At 56.2% G+C, this 17,467-nt stretch overlaps 2 protein-coding genes across 6 annotated transcripts in view; both read right to left on the bottom strand.

The window, feature by feature from the left end:
- Positions 1 to 4,041, bottom strand: part of NECTIN2 (nectin cell adhesion molecule 2) — a 28,355-nt gene extending 24,314 nt beyond the window's left edge. For 3 of the 5 annotated variants that reach the window (XM_027079796.1, XM_027079800.1, XM_027079799.1), the window contains exon 1: positions 3,709 to 4,041. In XM_027079796.1, the coding sequence (XP_026935597.1) occupies positions 3,709 to 3,799 (91 nt within the window). In that variant the 5' untranslated portion in view covers positions 3,800 to 4,041. The remainder of the gene's footprint in view (positions 1 to 3,708) is intronic. The other 2 variants (XM_027079798.1, XM_027079801.1) reach the window with 2 other exon arrangements.
- A 7,101-nt stretch (positions 4,042 to 11,142) lies between these two features.
- Positions 11,143 to 17,467, bottom strand: part of BCAM (basal cell adhesion molecule (Lutheran blood group)) — a 10,788-nt gene continuing 4,463 nt past the window's right edge. Inside the window, exons 7-15 of the mRNA XM_027079794.1 lie at positions 17,064 to 17,200; positions 16,641 to 16,797; positions 14,550 to 14,665; positions 14,307 to 14,448; positions 14,008 to 14,144; positions 13,682 to 13,826; positions 13,449 to 13,593; positions 12,408 to 12,525; positions 11,143 to 12,314 (exon numbers count right to left, since the gene is read on the bottom strand). Of these exons, the coding sequence (XP_026935595.1) occupies positions 12,309 to 12,314; positions 12,408 to 12,525; positions 13,449 to 13,593; positions 13,682 to 13,826; positions 14,008 to 14,144; positions 14,307 to 14,448; positions 14,550 to 14,665; positions 16,641 to 16,797; positions 17,064 to 17,200 (1,103 nt within the window). The 3' untranslated portion in view covers positions 11,143 to 12,308. The remainder of the gene's footprint in view (positions 12,315 to 12,407; positions 12,526 to 13,448; positions 13,594 to 13,681; positions 13,827 to 14,007; positions 14,145 to 14,306; positions 14,449 to 14,549; positions 14,666 to 16,640; positions 16,798 to 17,063; positions 17,201 to 17,467) is intronic.

Raw genomic sequence — 17,467 nt, 5'->3', positions numbered from 1 at the left:
CTCCCTCCCCCAGCCCACCTCTCTGATCGTGGTCATCACTCACCTCGGGGGACCCCTTCCCTCCCTGGTCTGAGATTTCCCTGCCTTTCTGCAGGGGTTTGACCCCCCTGAAGGTTTCTCCTGTGGGGTCTGATACTTCTGGGGGTGAATCTCTTCCTGGTCAAGACCCTCAGACAGAACCCCACTCCCACCGATCTGCCCAGCGTAGAGTTTACACCAAAACATTTCTGTCTCTGAGACTCTGGCCTCCTCCTCCTGCAGGTCCTGTCTCTTTGATCTTTTGTGTCTCTGTCTCTGATTCTTAGGGTTCCGAGTCTGCCCCCCGCTGTGTCTCCCAGGAGTCCCTGGTCTCTGCTCTCTGTGTGTGTCTGTCTGTCTGTCTTTCTCTCTAATTGCTTTATTGGGATACAATTCCCATACCATACGATTCCCCCTTTTAAAGTGACCAGCTTGGGACTTCCCTGGTGGCACAGTGGTTAAGAATCTGCCTGCCAATGCTGAGGACACGGGTTCGAGCCCTGGTCCGGGAAGATCTCACATGCCACGGAGCAACTAAGCCCAGGCACCACAACTACTGAGTCTGCGCTCTAGAGCCCGCAAGCCACAACTACTGAGCCCGAGTGCCACAGCTACTGAAGCCCGTATGCCTAGAGCCTGTGCTCCGCAACAAGAGAAGCCACCGCAATGAGAAGCCCGTGCACCTCAACAAAGAGTAGCCCCCGCTCACCACAACTAGAGAAAGCCCGCATGCATCAACGAAGACCCAATGCAGCCAAAAATGAATAAATAAATAAATAAAAATAAAGTGTCCAGCTCAATGGCTTTTAGTAAATTCATAGATTTGTGCCTCCATTGCCACAATCAATTTCAGATCACTTTCACCAGGCCAAAAAAATCCTAGCTGTTCTCATCTTCTTTTTCTTCTGTATCTCCAACATCTGAGGTCTGGGTCTCCTAGTCTGTGGAATCTGGCTCCCTGCACCGATTCGTGGGGTCCCTAATCTCTTCAGGTTTCTGGTCTCCATGTCTCAGGGCCGCCGTTTCTCGGTGTCCCTGACCCTCAGCTCTCTCTGCCTCCTGGGTCTCCCCATCTCTGCATGTCTCTCCACACCTGTGACACACTTTCTCTTTGCTGGGCCATCTTACTGGGTCCCCTCTTCTCCTCCCCCTCCTGCTCCATTTCTCAGCATCACCGGGACATTAAAAATGTAACAGCATCCCTGGCGGAGGCGGGGGAGCTGGCCAGAGTGCCCAACTCCCTGTCCCTCCCATGTCCACCACTCCCCGTGGCCCCCACACACTGCTGGCCTTGAGGGTCGCCTGTGCCCCGACCTCCTTGGGTCATGGCATCGCCGTCACTGACTGGCTGGGGTCTTTTGGGCCCCCTGCCTGTCACCAAACGTCTGTCTCTCTCTTTATGCTGTTCCTGCCTTTATCCAGATGTCCTTCCAGCTCCCTTACCCCCCGGCTCCCACTCCCACACTGCCCCATCCCTGTGGCTGCATTTCATTCCCCCATCTCTCGGTTCCATTCCTGTATGTGTCTCTGACCCCATCCCTAAATTTGTTTCTGATGCCCTCCCTCTATTGGCTTCTGTCCCCATCCCTTTATCTCCAGCCTCTCCCTGTATCCCTCTCTCCCCTCTCCTCCCCCTAGGATGTAAGCAGACCCACCCTTACTTCTCCCCTGTCCAGTCCCCCTTCCTTAACAAGAAGAGACAGCAGGCGGGCAGTCCCCTGTCGTCCCATCCCCCTCCGCTACCGTGGGGCTGCCTGGCTGACATGGATGAGCAGTGAAAGCTGGGAGGACTGGGGAGGGCAGCCACAACAGGAAGCCCAGGTGGTGCACCCTCATTCCGTGGAGGCCAAGGAGGGGGAAGGCAGAGGAGCCAGGGACAGGGAAACAGAGATGGATGGAAAGGGGAGAGAGAGGGCAAGAAAGGAGGAGAGAAAGAGCTTGGAGAGAGATTAGAGAGCCAGAGGAGCAGAGGGAGAGGGTGAGAAATGGAGAGAGGAAGCGGGGAGAGAAAGTGAGGGAAGGAGGGGAGGGAGAGCAGAGAGAAAAGGCACAAGGATGGAGGGTCAGGAAAGGGGAAGACCTCCTCCTCAGGTGCTAAGAGCTTCCCCACCCCCGCCCCCCCCCCGCCGGGGACCAGTGGGACCTCTAGATTCCTCCAATGGCCCCGCAGGGAAGGAATTATCTCAGTTTTCCAAAGGAGGAAATGGAGGCTCAGAAACACTTTCTGAAGCCCACCAGGCAGGGCAGAGGCAAGAAAGGCTCTGAAGTCTGCAGACTGGCTGTGGACCCTGGGAAAGTGGCTTGCCCTTTCTAATCCTCTGTTTCCTCATCTGCAAAATGGGAACAGGAACTGGACCTGTCTCCCAGGGTGATCAAGAGCCTTCCGTGAGATCACGCACCGAGTCAATGTGTGGCCCAAGGACGGGTGGATTCTGAGCATTCTCACAGAGGTGGCAGGTTCTGACTTTATCTCCCTATTTCTGACACAGAGCGAGAGGCAGGCGATGGAAGAGTCAGTACAAAGTTCTGGGTCAAAGCTGGGAGACAATTCAGACACATGCTGGGAAAAAAAGACCAGGGGTCCCACAAGCTCCCTCCGTAGTTTCTGGCAAACCTTTGGGAAACTCCAGTATCCTGAATTTCTAGCTGGGAATAAACAGCCGGGTCACCGGCAAAGGGGCGGGGCCAGAGCCTCCTTCACCTGCTTCCTCCCATCCCCTCCCTCTCCCGGGGCTGCACCCCTCCCCTACGGGAGGTGGGGGAAACGGGAGGCGGGGGGTGGGCCGAGCAGAGGGAGAGACAGCGGATTAGGGCGGCATCTCTTCGCGTCCACCTCCCGCTGCGGCTCCTAGGACAAAGGCGCGACTAGAGGAAAGATAAGGTCCCGAAACCGGGAGTCCGGGACCGGGAGCCAGGAGAGCGCCCGCCCCCGCCTTGCCCTGGCTCGGCGAAAGTGAAACCCGGAAAACTTCCCCAGGGATGCCCCGCCGACGGCTCTCAAGGAAAGGGAAGTGTCCCAGCCGGCGGGACTCGGCCTCCTTAATCTACCTGGGACACAGCCGACCGAGCCTCCAGCTTCCAGACAGGGCCTCCGGCCCTTAATTATATCTATAACCCAAGAGTCAGGGTTTCTGCCCACATTTATGTCTGAATCTCAGGAGATATTCCAATGCCCACAATTAAATCTGGAGCCCAGGAGACAGGGCCTTTTGCCCTCCCCTCCCCCCAATTCTGTCTGGGACCCAGGAGACAGAGCCCCGTGCTCACAGTCTGGAACCCACAAGTTTGAGCCCTTCCTGACCCCAATTCTACCAGGACCCCAGTAGACAGAGCCCCTAGCCTTCATTCTTCCTGGGACCCAAGAGGTAGAGCCCTCAGCCCCTAATTTTTCTGGGGCCCGGGAGTCAGAGCCTTTAGCACTCTCGGGCTCGGGGTTGGAGCTCGCAGGCCCTTCCCCAGGTCGCCCGAATTATCACTCTTGGCCCTCTAAGGGACCCAAAGTCCGAGCTCCCCGCCCCTCTCGAGGACCTCGGCATCTGGCTCCCTGCCCTCAATTCTCCCCGGGCCTCAGACTCCCAACTCTGGGTGAAGGAAAGGGGGGTGGTCTCGCCTCATCATCGCCACCCTCCTGCTGGGGGTAGGGAAGGGGATGGGTTCGCGCGCGGCGGGGAGGCGCCTGCGGTCTCTCACCGGTTTCCCGGAGCAGTAGCAGCAGCAATGGCAGTAGAGGCAGCTTCAGCGGCGACAATTTCGACGGCGGGAGGGCTGCGTCCCGGGCCATGGGGGGCCCGGGGAGGGACTGGGCCCGGGCGGGGACCTGCAGGCCACTCTGCGTGCGCCGATCGGTTGGGCAGACGCGCAGGTGCCTGAGTGGCTTCGGCTCCCGGCTGGCTCCCGCCGCGCTCTGCTCTCCCGTCTCTGCTCTCGCGGTCCGGTTCTCCCGGCTCAGCGCCCCCGGCCCCCGGCTTCTTTCTGGCTTCGGACTCGCTGACGTCACAGGACCCACCCCCTTCTTCCCCCGGGCACCGAGCCGCTCTTAGGCTCGGGCCACGCCCCCTCATGCTGGTCTGACCCCGCCCCCTCCTGGGATTCCACTCCCGCCCCGCCCCCCAGCATTCCTCTCCCTCCCTGTCGTAGGATTCTACCTACACCCGCTGCTCCTCAGGATTCTCTGTCCGCCCCTCCCAGGTTTCTTTGGTCACCGCCCCCCTGTCCCAGAATTCTATCTTTGCCTTCTCTTAGCGTTCAAACCCCGCCCCTTAGTGTTCTAGCCACGCCCCTTTACACCAGAGGTTGTCCTCGCGCCCCGCCCCCTGTCTAACGGGGTACGCTTAGGGGCTTCCGAACGTCCCGCCTCCGTGAAGCCCCGCCCCCCAACACGGCCTCTCCCATTCGTTCTCCAGGTAGTCTGCCCCACCCCTTCCCAGGAGCTAAGTATACCCTGGCCTCGGTCCCGCCCAAAGTCCTAACCCCGCCCCCTTCAGTATTAGTCCTGGCCGTCTCGTCACACCCGCGTGAGGCACGTGGGTTCTCATAGGTTCGCCCCTCTGGAGCCCCGCCCCCACGCTGAGAGCCCACCCCCACCCCCTTCCCCGCCTCGAGACTTCCCCAGTTCTCTCCCCGGGGCCACTGTCTCTCCGGTCTGTACGCCTCTCAGCCTATCTTCATCTTTTTCAATCTCTGCATGCGACTCTGGGAGTCGTTTCTTTTTAGATTTCTCTCTGTCTCTTTTAGTGTCTCTGTTTTTGTGTCTATCTTTGCCTCTTTTTCCGTCCCTGTGTTTATCTCTGGGTTTTTCAGTCTTCACGTTTCCGTGTCTCTTAGTGTTTCTGGTCTCTTTCTTCCTGGTGTCTTTTTCTATCACTGTTTCTGTGTCACTTGGTTCCTTGTCTCTTTCCATCCCTTTGACTTTGTTCTCTGTGTTTCTGTCTCTCTCGCTCCCTGCATCTGTGTCTCTCTCTGCGTCTGTGTCTCTGTATGTTTCTATCTCTGTCTTTCTCTGTCCCTCTGTCTCTCTGTGGGTTTCTGTGTCTCTTTCGGTATCTCTTGTTTCTCTCTGCGTCTCTCTTGACCTCTCGCTCCCTGCATTCCCCAGTCCTCTCGTGCATCTGGTCCGCACCGTCTCCTTACCGCAGCCTTCCGCCAGGGGGCAGCACAGACCACCCCTGGCGCTCCGCTGGCCCTGCGGGGCTGGGCTAGGATCGGGCCTCCAGACTCCGCTGGTCCCTCCCCGTGTCCTTGTCCCACTTCTATCTTCCCAGCCTCCTCGCGTCTTTGTGTCTCTGGCTCTGACTCGGCCCCTTTGTCTCTCCCCGGCGGCTCCCGCTCCTCCCCACCCCCACCTACCTCTTCACATTCCTTGGACTGCCCGGGGGAGCTGGTGAGGCCGCCCAGCGTGTAGGGACGAGGGCGGGAAACAGGAGGCCGAGGGAGGGGATGCCACCGAGCGCCTGAAATCCCTCCGTTCCAGTTCCTCTGAAAAGGAGCTGATCAGCTGGGGGCAGATGCTTGGGAGCTTCTTGCCCTACCAAGAGGACCCCCATAGACTTGTCCTCCCTTCCCACCTGCCACGCACCTGAGTTTTTCCCTTCAGAAGGGCAAGATCTTACATGGTGGAGACTCTTACTGACTGGCATTCACGTCTTGGTAAAAATGCTATTAATAAATGTATTTAGCACTTACTATGTGCCAGGCACTGATCCAAGTGCGCTACAAGTATTATCTCAAATAACCCCCACAGCACCCTGTGTGATGAGGAAACTGAGGCACAAAGAGAGCTGAAGTGACTGGACCCAAAGTCAAAGGGTTTGCTACTTGTCAGTTAATTCCGCACAAGAATCCCGTGAAGGGGACACTTATGATCCCCATTTCACTGAAAAGTACACAGAACACAGAGTGATCATTTGCCCCACGCTACCCAGCAAGGAAGTAGCAGACTGGGAGCTCCCCATAATGTGTTTCTCAGACTCGACACTAGGCTGGTGTGAGGCCAGCTGGACAAATACAGTAGTCCCCTCTTATCTGCGTTTTCAGTTACCCCACAGTCAACAACAGTCTGAAAATATCAAATGGAAAATTCCAGAAATAAAACTTCATCTTTTTTTTTTAAATTTTATTTTAATTTATTTTTGGCTGCGTTGGGTCTTTGTTGCTGCAGGCGGGCCTTCTCTAGTTGCGGCGAGCGGGGGCTACTCTTCATTGTGGTGCTTCCAGTAGTTGTGGCGCACCGGCTTAGATGCTCCGTGGCATGTGGGACCTTCCCGGACCAGGGCTCGAACCTGTGTCCCCTGCACTGGCAGGCGGATTCTTAACCACTGCGCTACCAGGGAAGCCCACTTCATTGGTTTTAAATCATTCTGAGTAGCGTGATGAAGTCTCGAGCCCTAGACGTAAATCATCCCTTTGTCCAGCATATCCTCACTTATACACTACCTGCCTGTGAGTCACTTAGTAGCCGTCTCTGTTATCAGATCTATCAGATCGACTGCGGCGGTATCACGGTGCTTATGTCCAAGTAACCCTATTTTACTTAATAATGGCCCCAAAGCACAAGAATAGCAATGCTGGGGACTTCCCTGGCGGTCCAGTGGTTAGGACTCCATGCTTCCACTGCAGGGGGCACGGGTTCGCCCCCTGGTGGGGGAAATAAGATTTCTCATGCCACAGGACGTGGCCAAAAAAAAAAAAAGATGCTGGCAATTCAGATATTCTCTTACTGTGCCTCATTTATAAATTAAAGTTTGTCACAGGGATGTATGTATAGGAAAAAACATTGTATATGTAGGGTTCAGTACAATCTATGTTTCCACTGGGGGTCTTGGAACATACCCTCCACAAATAAGGGAGAACTACTGTAGGTACATAATAAATTCTCTCTAGAACTCTCTGTCTTCTCCCCATCTGGGGCCAGACTAAGGCCAGGATCTCTTGGGTTAGTGCCATCTTTGCTACTAACTTGCTTTGTAAAATTCTCTCCCTTCCCCCATTTCTCCCTTGAATAAAATAACCAGTCCCCAGGGAGACTTCTTCCAGGAAGCCCCCCTTAGCACCCATTCTTCTCCTGGTCTGTCAAGGAGCGTGCTCAGCTGTCTCCTGGCTATTCTTTGTGAGCTGGGGTGAGCCCAGGAGGGAAGGCCCAGGAGGGTGGTAGGCTAGAGTTTCATGCCCCCGGTCACATGGATAAGGTTGAGCACTGCCTGTGTGTTTGTTGACAAATGACTGGGTGGGTCTCATACCTGGGGAGTTAATTTCCAGTGTCAAGGAGTCTCAGAGGTGACAGTTCACTGAAGAGCCATAACCACCAGGAGGTAGGGGCACAGGGCCAAAGGCTTCCTGATGGAGCTGGGGAGTTGATGCCAAGTATTTTACCCGCCCAGTAACCTCTTCCATACTAAGCCCTTCTGGTTCAGAGTGAGCCTGGCCAGTCCTGGCCAATCAGAGCATTCGATCCCCTGGCCACAGGGATTGGTTCAGTGATGGGGGTGGGGCCCATTCCTGACCAATAAGAATTAGCCCTGAGACTTCTGCTTGAACTAATAGGAAAGGGACACCCTCTTTTGATGGGGGTTGCTAAACTTGTAGGGTAGAAATCTGGTACTATAGATGCCTCCAGAGGCAAAAGACCCTGTCCGTGCATGGAGGACAGCAGAGCTGAGAAATGGAAAACGACAGCTTTCTGGGTTTCCCTGGGGGCGCAGTGGTTAAGAATCCACCTACCGATGCAGGGGACACGGGTTTGAGCTCTGTTCCGGGAAGATCCCACATGCCGTGGAGCAACCAAGCCCGTGTGCCACAGCTACTGAAGCCCACGTGCCTAGATCCCGTGCCCCGCAACAAGAGAAGCCATGGCAATGAGAAGCCCGCGCACCGCCACGAAGAGTAGCCTCTGTTTGCAGCAATGAAGACCCAATGCAGCCAAAAATAAATTAAAAAAAAAAAAAAGGATAAACCTCCCTTATAAAAAAAAAGAAAAAGACAGTTTTCTGATGAGACTATTTGAGCCCCTGGATCCAGCTATGCCTGAAGGTAGTCAGCCTTTGCCTTTGATCTTCCTGGTTATATGAGTGAATAATTTTCCCTTTTCACTTACACAACTTTCTGGCTTCAGTTTTTTGTCACTTGCAACGAAGCATATCTTTACTAATAAAATCTGCACGAGTCCAGAGGTGGCACAAATTCCAGTAAAGTTCCAAGGGCAAGGAACAGGGAGTGAAAACTTGTCAGAATTCTTCAAGATGTCCTGGCTTTGAAGGACAGGCAAGCCTTGTTACAGCTGGAGAAAACGAGGAAGGACGTTCCAGGTGGAAGGAATAGTAAAGTCACAAAGGCACAAGGTGTGAGAGAGAGAGCAGTGGGTGTGTGAGGGGCAACACCTTAGCAGGTCCTGAAAGCAATAGGGAGCCACAGAAAGTTGAGGAGCAAGGGGAGTCCACTCCAAACTTGCCTTCACTTCCTGGAGCCCCAGATCCTGGTGGTTCATTCCTCCCCCTCTCCCCTTCCACCAGACCCGTGGCCAAGGTGGGAGGAGGGGTCAGACTGAGGAGGGCGCAGGCTACCATCTGTATGCAAATTGCCTGGGATGTCATGCAGATAAGGGACCTTATGCAAATATATGCCCTACTGGGAGACAGGCCAGGACCCTCCCTTCATTAACTCGGGGACCAGGTGCTGGGCAGAGCACCCCTTCCTCCCTGGGGTCCCCTTTCTCCCCTCCCCCAGCCATCTGTTCACTCCCTCTCCAGCTCCCCAAATCCCCCTTCACCAATATCTGCCCTTAGAGTGGTACCTCTCTCCACCTGGTCCCTTCCTTGCTTTTCTTTCTGTCCCTCCATTTTCCATTAATGATGATATGATAATAATAATAACAATAATAATAATGAACACATGCTCTGTGCAAGGCTTTGTACCAAACACTTTCCACAGTTATCAAATTCTCCCAACCACCCTATGATTTTTATGTGTGTCTGCTGTATTTTATTTTATTTTATTTATTTATTTTTGGCTGCATTGGGTCTTCATTGCTACACGAGGGCTTTCTCTAGTTGCAGTGAGCGGGGTGGGGGGCTACTCTTTGTTGCGGTGCACGGGCTTCTCATTGTGGTGGCTTCTCTTGTTGCGGATCACGGGCTCTGGGCACACGGGCTTCAGTAGTTGCAGCACACGGGCTCAGTAGTTGTGGCGCACGGGCTTAGTTGCTCCACGGCATGTGGGATCTTCCCGGACCATCGTTCGAACCTGTGTCCCCCGCATTGGCAGGCGGATTCTTAACCACTGCGCCACAAGGGAAGCCCTGCTGTATTTTTTTTTAAAAAGAATATTCAGCTGGGGAGGGAGGGATGGATTGGGAGTTTGGGATTAGCAGACGCAAACTATTACATATAGAATGGATAAACAACAAGGTCCAAGGGAACTCTATTCAATATCCTGTGATAAACCATAGTGGAAAAGAATATGAAACAGAATGTATATATATGTATAACTGAATCACTTTGCTGTACAGCAGAAACTAACACAACATTGTAAATCAACTATACTTGGATTAAAAAAGTGAGCTGAACGTAGAGGGGAAGGATGGAAAGATCGAGTAAGCCCCAAGTATCTGAGAGTCCTTAAGGTATTTCTCGCTGGTGACTTTCGCTCTGCTTGGTGAGTCCTGTGCCCACGTATGTCATGCAGGTAAAAGCCATGACCACCAAGCACATTTTCCTCCAGCTGCAGGTGTGGCCGAGCGCATTTGCCCCCATGTGGCCCTGGCATCTTCTGGGTGCAGAGCCTCCTGGCTCCCCCTCGACTCTGGGCATGGAGACCACACCACAGTGAAAGGACAAGAGAGCCATATGGACACCAGAGGTCAGGTAGGGGGCCCTTTGATGGCTTGCGCCCCAACTCTCTTGCTTCTCACGTTTGTTTTAACCTGATTCAATAAACCACGGGATTTGAGCACCTTTATTCGGCCACTGTGAGCTCTTCTGCTCTGGGGCCTCTGGGCGTCTGCTCAGTTGCCTACAAGGAGGCTCCCACAGCATCAACTTCACGTGGCTCCAACTTCGCACGGCCACAGATCCCACTTGGTCCACTTCGTGGCTGAGTAAGCTGATGACAGGGGGTGGGGTCACCTGCAGAGACCTCCCAGCATGCATTGCACAGGGATGGCTGCTCTCACTTCTCACAGTGGCCATCCACGGCCCAAGTGTGATTTATCTCCATTTGATGGACTCAGGGAGGTGAAGTCACTTGCCCAAAGTCACACATGTCCGTCCGCCCCCCTCCCCCAGCCCCCTCCTCCTGCTTCGGAGCTGCTCCTTTCAAACATTTTTTCTCTTCCTTTCTAACTGGAAGGATCTCTCTGAATCCCAGTTCTGTGTTTCCGTCTTTGTCTCTACAGGCCTACCTCTCTTTATGGCATTTTGCCTTATTGCGCTTCCCAGATACTGCATTTTTCACAAACTGCAGGTTCGTGGCGACACTGTGTCGAGGGAGTCTGTTGGCGCCATTTTCCCAACAGCCTTGGCTCGCTTCCTGTCTCTGTTGATAATTCTTGCAATATTTCAAACTTCCTCATTGTTATTCTATTCGTTATGGTGATCTGTGATCAGTGATCTTTGATGTGACTGCTATGACTCACTGAAGGCTCAGATGATGATTAGTGTTTTTAACAAGAATGTGTTTTTTAGTTAAGGTATGTACATTGTTTTTTTGGTTTTTAAAATAAATTTATTTATTTATTTTGGGTGCGTTGGGTCTTCGTTGCTGTGCACGGGCTTTCTCTAGTTGTGGCGCGCGGGGGCTACTCTTCGTTGTGGTGCGTGGGCTTCTCATTGCGGTCGCTTCTCTTGTTGTGGAGCACGGGCTCTAGGTGCGTGGGCTTCAGTAGTTGTGGCTCGTGGGCTCTAGAGCTCAGGCTCAGTAGTTGTGGCTCACGGGTTTAGTTGCTCCGCGGCATGTGGGATCGTCCCTGACCAGGGCTTGAACCCGTGTCCCCTGCATTGGCAGGCGGATTCTTAACCACTGCGCCACCAGGGAAGTCCCACATTGTTTTTTTTGGCATAACGCTATCGCACACTTACTAGCCTACAGTATAATGCAAACATAACTTACATGCACTGGAAAACCAAACAATTCATGTGACACGCTTTATTGTGATATTTGCTTTATTGCCGTGGTCTGGAACTGCACTGGAAATAGGTCCAAGGTATGCCTGTATTAGTCTGTCTTTGCCTCTCTCCCCAAATCTCTGTCTGACTCAATGGCTCTCTCTCTTCTCTGAGCCGCCCCAGTCCATCCCTCTACCTCCCCTTAAGCCTCTCTATCCTCCTTTCAAATCCCTCTTCCTCTGCCTCAGTAAGTCTCTCTAGCTGGCCTTGCCGTTTCTACCCTCTCTTCTCTCTGCCCCAGGCCCCTTCACTGGGGTTCCTCCAAGTCACCCCTCCTCCCCCAGGGAGTCCTCAACTGCTGGCACCAGGCCACCCTCAGAGTAGACAGCTAAATCCCTAATTCCACCCACTCTACGGCTCAGAGAGAGCTTTTCCTCTGGAAACTTCAATTCCCCTGGGTCTCTGGCAAGAGAGACTGGGAACTTTTACTTAAGGGGGCGGCACCCCACCCCGCAAATAGGCACTGGTCCTCAGGGGCCAGGCTCACCTCCCTCTGGACCCCCAGCACCTCTCTCCTCCACCCTCAACCAGCTGAGTCGCCTCTTTCTCTCTCTCTCTCTCTCATTTCTTTCTCTGTGACATCAGATTCTCCCGAGGTGCAGCAAGGGGGCGGGAGGGCCAGGGGGGAGGGGAACATCACCTGCGCCTCTTTCCCCTTTCATCCCCCGGAGGAGGCTCTGGCCACAGGATGGTGTCCACGTGACAGACAGCATTTATTCCAGACTCCAGTGTCCACAGATGAGGGGGCGAGGGCAGGGGTGGGGGGTGAGGTGGGGATCCAGTGTCAGACTCTGCAGCAGGACGTCAGGTGGGGGGACCAGCAGTGGAGACAGGAGGTAAAAATAGCCCCGGCCAGCCGACCCTCGAGTCTCGTCCCAGGCCAGGCCTTGGGCTTGGGTCCAGGAGCTATTCTGGGGCCTGGGAGAGTCATACTCCCTGGAGGAAGGTCTCCTCCCTCCCAGCAGCGGTAGGGCTGCTGTGGTCCCTGCCCAGCCTACAGAGGAAGGAAGGGAGGGCCCGAGAGGGATGAGGGTAGGCCGGGAAGGCGGGGGCAGGCGGAGGCGTGGGCAGGGCTGGTTTTCTGGTGCCCGCAACTCCAGGTCGGGTTCAGTGACTGCCTCTGGGAGGTCCTCGGGCTCAGCACTGGGGAGAAGATGGAGGGGTCAGCCTGGGCTCATAGAGGCTGTGCCACCCCCGGCACTCCCCTCTCACCAGGGTGCCCAGGCCCTCACCCACCTCATCTCCAAAGCCCCTGCTCCCATGCCTGGCTCCTCCAGAGGCACCCCCCACGAGAAGGCCCGTCTGCTCCGGCCGCTCTGACCCTGAGTGGCTCAGCTCAGGTTCCCCAGGTGGCCTAGTGGGAGGAGGCAGCATGTTGGAGGTGGTCACGGCCAGGGAAAGAGCTGGGCACGGCGTGTGTTGGATGGGGATGGACTTGGGGATGGGTGGGAACGGTTGGGTTGGGGTAGGAGGTGGTAGTGGCACTGGGGTTGGGTATAGGCTGAGGCCACGGTCGAAGATGCTGTTGGAGTTGGAGCTGGTGATGTCGCTGGGGTCGGTTTGGAGGATGGGTGTGGGGATGGCTGTGGACTGGAGCTGAGGGCGGCCGTGTGGCTGTGCTTGGAGATGAGGTCAGATGGGGATGGGTTCGGAGCTAGGAATGGGAACGGGATGGGGTTTGCAGGGGGGCCTTGGGGATGGGCATGTGGCTGAAGCTGCCTTTGGTGCTGGGTACGGGCTGGAGTTGAGGATGCGGCTGGGGGAGGGGCTGGGGATGGAGAGGAAGCTGGAGTGTGGGGTGAGGTTAGGGGCATGGTCAGGATTGGGGTTGGAGATGGGGATGTTTATGTGTCAGGGCTGAGGATGGAGACATGGAGGTTAGACGGGGACGGGTTTGGTGATGGTTATGGGCTGGTTTTGGGGTTGGAGTCGCGGCAGAGGAGGCTGGGGTACAGATGGGGTTAAACTGGGGTTGGGGTGGGTTTGGGCATAGTTATGGGTTGGAGTTGGGATCAGAGGTGGGGATGAGGCGGGGGATGGGACTGGGGTTAAGGTGGGCTGGGGGGGGTCAGGAGGTGCTTATGGGTTGGGTGGGGCTGTAGCTGGGGATGAGGATGGGGGAGGGCATGGTCATGCATCAGCTCTGAGGTCGGAGATGGGACGGCACCTTACTGGCGACGGAGCTGGAGTTGGGGATGTGGTTGGTTTGGGGTAGAGGTTGGGGGTGAGGTCAGAGTTGGGTTCGAGAGGTCAATTTCAAGGTGGCACGCCACTCACGGAGATCCCTTCTCCCCCCGCTGGCAGCAGCCGGGTTGCCCCTTGCGTCTCATGCAGTAGAAGGCGGCCACGATGAAGAGCAGTAGGCCCACGCTGACGGCCACGGCCATGACCGCAACTCCAGCCTGGGAGGTCTGGGGGGCCACTGCGGGGCAGGACGGAGGGGGAGGCGGTCAGCCAGCAGCGCTGTCTGCCCCGCACCCGGCTCCTGTCCCACCACTGCGGTCACTCACCAGTGCCGAAGTGGAAGACGTGCCGGTCGCTCCCGTAGGGGTTGGAGGCCTCACAGGAGACGCCATCTCGGCTCAAGGCACTGGTCACCTTCAGGGTCAGGGAGCTGCTCACCCAGCCCTGGCCTCCGGGGGCTGGCTCTGCTAGCTGTGGAGGCTCGTGTCAGGCCTGGGCCCACGGGGCCAAGGGCTCGGGTGAGGGCACAGGTGAAGAGGAAGTGGTCGGCGGAGGGGCGAGGGGTGGGTGACACACAGTGCTTGGACCGTTGAGGGGGCAGGGACTTGGGGAGGGTGCCAGAGGGTTCGGGATGCAGAGGAGGGTCCCTTACGCTGCCGCCCAACTGGCTCCAGCTGAGTTTGGGCTCTGGGTAGCCGCGTGCGTAGCAGGTCAGCCTGACTTCACTTCCTTCCCTCCAGCCGCCCTCTGCCTTGGGCTGAGTCTCCTCTGCCCTTAACTCCGGTGGGCCTGCGGGTGGTGGGGTGGGAAGGAGGTGAGCGGGAGGCACCCCGGGGAAGGGGACAGAGGGAGAGAGAACGAGGAGAGAGAGAAGGACCAGCTGTGGACCCTGTCTTGCTTGGTCCTGGCCCCCCACTCTCCCACACTACCCCTGTTCTCCCGCCCCCAAACCTTGGACCAGCAACTCGAAGCTTCGGGTGCGACTAAGGACGGGGACCGTGGGCATGGAGGCCTCACACGTGTAGGTGCCAGCGGAATCGAAGGTGACGGAGCGGAGGGAGAGCGTGGGGCTGTCCCCCAGGGGTACCGAGTCCTGGGTGGGGAGAGAAAGAGAAGGTCAGGCCGGCCGTGAGAGAAGGGAGGGGTCGATGGGAGCGGGGGGTCTTGTGCTGGGGGGATGTCTTTCCCTCTCACCTTGGTCCAGCGTAGGGCTGGGGTGGGCAGGCCTCGCACGGAGCAGTTCACGGCTGTGCTGTTGCCCAAGGGTAAGGAAAGCTCCTCCCCAGTGCTGAGCTCCAGGGGGTCCAGGTCTGGAGGGGGGGGTACAGACTGTCACCTTCCCCGGACCCTCACCCACTCGGCTAGGGACTCTCCAGGGCTGTTGGGGGTGCAGACGTGAACGGACAATTGTCAGCAGAGAACGCCAAGTTCTCCCCAGCGCCATGAACTCTCCACTCTCCCAGCCGGGCCCTGGAGCCCAGATCTAGGAATCTAACTCCAAAATACATGCCCACCTCGACCACTTGCCCCCAGAGCTGATGTCTGGGCCCAAGGTTAATGGATAACCTTGGAGGTGGGAGGCGCTCCTTCTTTGACTTACCACCCACACCCTGGCCTTCTCCTCTGTACTACCCATCCTTTTAGCAAATATTTCTCTGCTCTGCGCCGCGCCCCACAAATGGATCTTCTCCCTTCTTTCCATCTCTGACCCCAGGGTCCAACTGCCTTCATGGCTGCAGTCACCTCCTCACTGGTCTCCCTACTGGGCAAGACTCTTATCCTCTCTGGTCCATCCTCTGCTGAGCAGCCAGGGGGATCTTTTCAAAACACACACTGGTCAGCCCTTGCCTCTGCTTAAAATCCTGCGGTGGTTCCCCAGTACCGTGGGCATCAAGGCCACATTCCTTGATGAAGCCAAAAAACTCTGCCTGGTCGACCCTGCCCACTGCTTCAACCTCATCTCCCACCCTCCCCCCTTATCCCAGGAGCTCCAGCTACCCTATTCTCTCCCTGTTGTTCTACAGTATATGCCAAGTTGGGTCCTGCCTCAGGGCCTTTGCATGTGCTGTTTCCTTGGCTTGGAATGCTCTTTTTCTGGCTCTTTGTATTTCTGATTCCATTCTTTGGTTTCCTACTCAAATTCCCCCTTCTCAGAGAGGCCTCTCTGACCCTCTGTTGTGGACACTCAGGCTTCCCCTTTGGCACTGAAGGATTTGTTCCCCCAGCTGTTGAGAAGGGTGTCAGCTGTCAGCCCTCAGCTGTCAGCCGGCTCTGGAAACTGCCTGAGCCTCAGAGAGCCCCTCGTTCAAGGTCATGTCCCCTCCTCCCCCAGGCAGCCCACATCCAATAATGGGTTGACGTGGGCGGTATAAAGGCCCGGCCCCCACGCCCCAACTGGGAATATCCCAGCCTCCAAGTGCCCTGCGGGACCGACCGAGGTCTTCCTTAGACTGAAGCCCAACTTCCCCCCCTGCCCAATCCTGCTTCCTTCCCCTCCCCACCCCCCAATAGGTGTGGATCCCAAGGCGCTCCCCGTAAGTTTCCTGCCTGTAGTCAGAATCTGCTTCCTAGGGACGCAGCCTTCAACACCCCCGATCTAAAATAATCCCCTCTCGCCGGGCAATTCCTCATCCCATCCCTCTGTGTTAGTCTCTGTAGACGCAGGATTGCTACTCAAAGTGTCTTGTTCAGTGTTTACCATCTGTCTCCCCTACCGGACCTGGAGCTCTGTGGTGGCAGGGACTGGGCTGTCTTATTCACAGAGCTGTCCCTAACATCTGGCACTGGGTCTAGCCCCAGGAAGGGAGGTGGAAGGAGCGTGGAGGAGGGACAGAGCCTTCACACAGGGCTTGGGTGCAGGTGGACAGAGAAGGCTTCTTAGAAGACTGGGACCCATGAGATTGATCCGGAATGGATGGTAGAGAGGATGGGGAGTTATTGTAGGAAAGAGGAGAGGAGCTTGTGGTGTGATGGGGTGAATGCCTTGGCCGGAAGAAGGGTCCGCCGAAGGTGAGGCCAGCCAGGTGGGCCTCGAAGGCCATGGTGAGGCATGTGGATTTTCTCCCGAGAGCACTGGGGAGCCATGGCAGGTTCCGAGCAGGGGAAGGTCAGGTGTTTATGCTTTGGAAAGGGCTCTCTGGCTGCCTTGTATGGGAGACTGGAGGGGCCTGGGGCATCTGGACCAGGGCAGGGACCACAGAAAGGGCTGGAGGCAGGCCGCGGAGGGGTGAGGGTGAGGAGGCGGCTGGTGCCAGGCACCCCCTCCCGCCCTCCCAGGGCTCTCACAGGCCACGTGTAGCTCCAGGGTTTTGGAGAGCTCTGCGTCCTCGGCAGCGTCGTAGTCTTCCACCCTGCAGCCGTAGGTCCCGCTCTGGCTCCGCTGCACCCCTTCCAGGGTCAAGTTCCCCTCGAGATTTGTTTTTAGCACATCCTCCTGCTTGTCCTGGGGGACCAGGAATGAGGAACCTGGTTCAGGAGATGCCTTAGGCTGGCAGGGTCATGCTAGGTCAGGGGTCATCCAAGTCAGGCATCACGGTGGGTCAGGACTCTCTCAAATCAGAGGTCAGAGGTCCTGATAGCTCCTGGGTCACCGGACAGGTGCCCTGCTAAGCCAGGCACCACCCACGTGAAAGGTCAGAAGTTGGTGCAGGTGAGTATGTTGCAGAGGTCAGAGGTTGGCGGTTCCAAGGGAATGATGGGGTGAGTTACCTGAAGACGGAAAAACGTGTACTCCGGGTTGGGGCTGCCATCCCCCCGGCAGAACAGCTGGACAGAGTCACCCTCGCGAACCCAGCCTGCAGTAGTGGACGGGCTGCCCAACCAGAACTGCACGTGTTCCGTGGGATCTAAGGGAAAGGGCAGACTCATGAAAAGGGTCAACTGTAAAAGGTAGGGCTGGATTAAGGGAGAGAGGCCAGTGAAAGGTTAGAGGTTCTATCTTTCTTTCTTTTTTCTTTTTTTTTTTTGAGGTTCTATCTTTCAAGGTTCAGGTTCGCACTTATTCTGAGATCAGGGACCCGAGGTCAGAGGTTGAGATAGGCTGAGAGAACAGGTCAAGGGTCAGAGGTCGGTGTGAGTGACAGGTCAATGTGAGATTCAGGGGACCCAATGTG

Source organism: Aethalodelphis obliquidens, unplaced genomic scaffold, assembly GCF_003676395.1.
Source record: "Aethalodelphis obliquidens isolate GAN/ISIS:26980383/991018 unplaced genomic scaffold, ASM367639v1 scaffold43, whole genome shotgun sequence".
Classification (NCBI taxonomy): Eukaryota; Metazoa; Chordata; class Mammalia; order Artiodactyla; family Delphinidae; genus Aethalodelphis; species Aethalodelphis obliquidens.
This window is presented reverse-complemented; position numbering and strand designations above follow the sequence as displayed.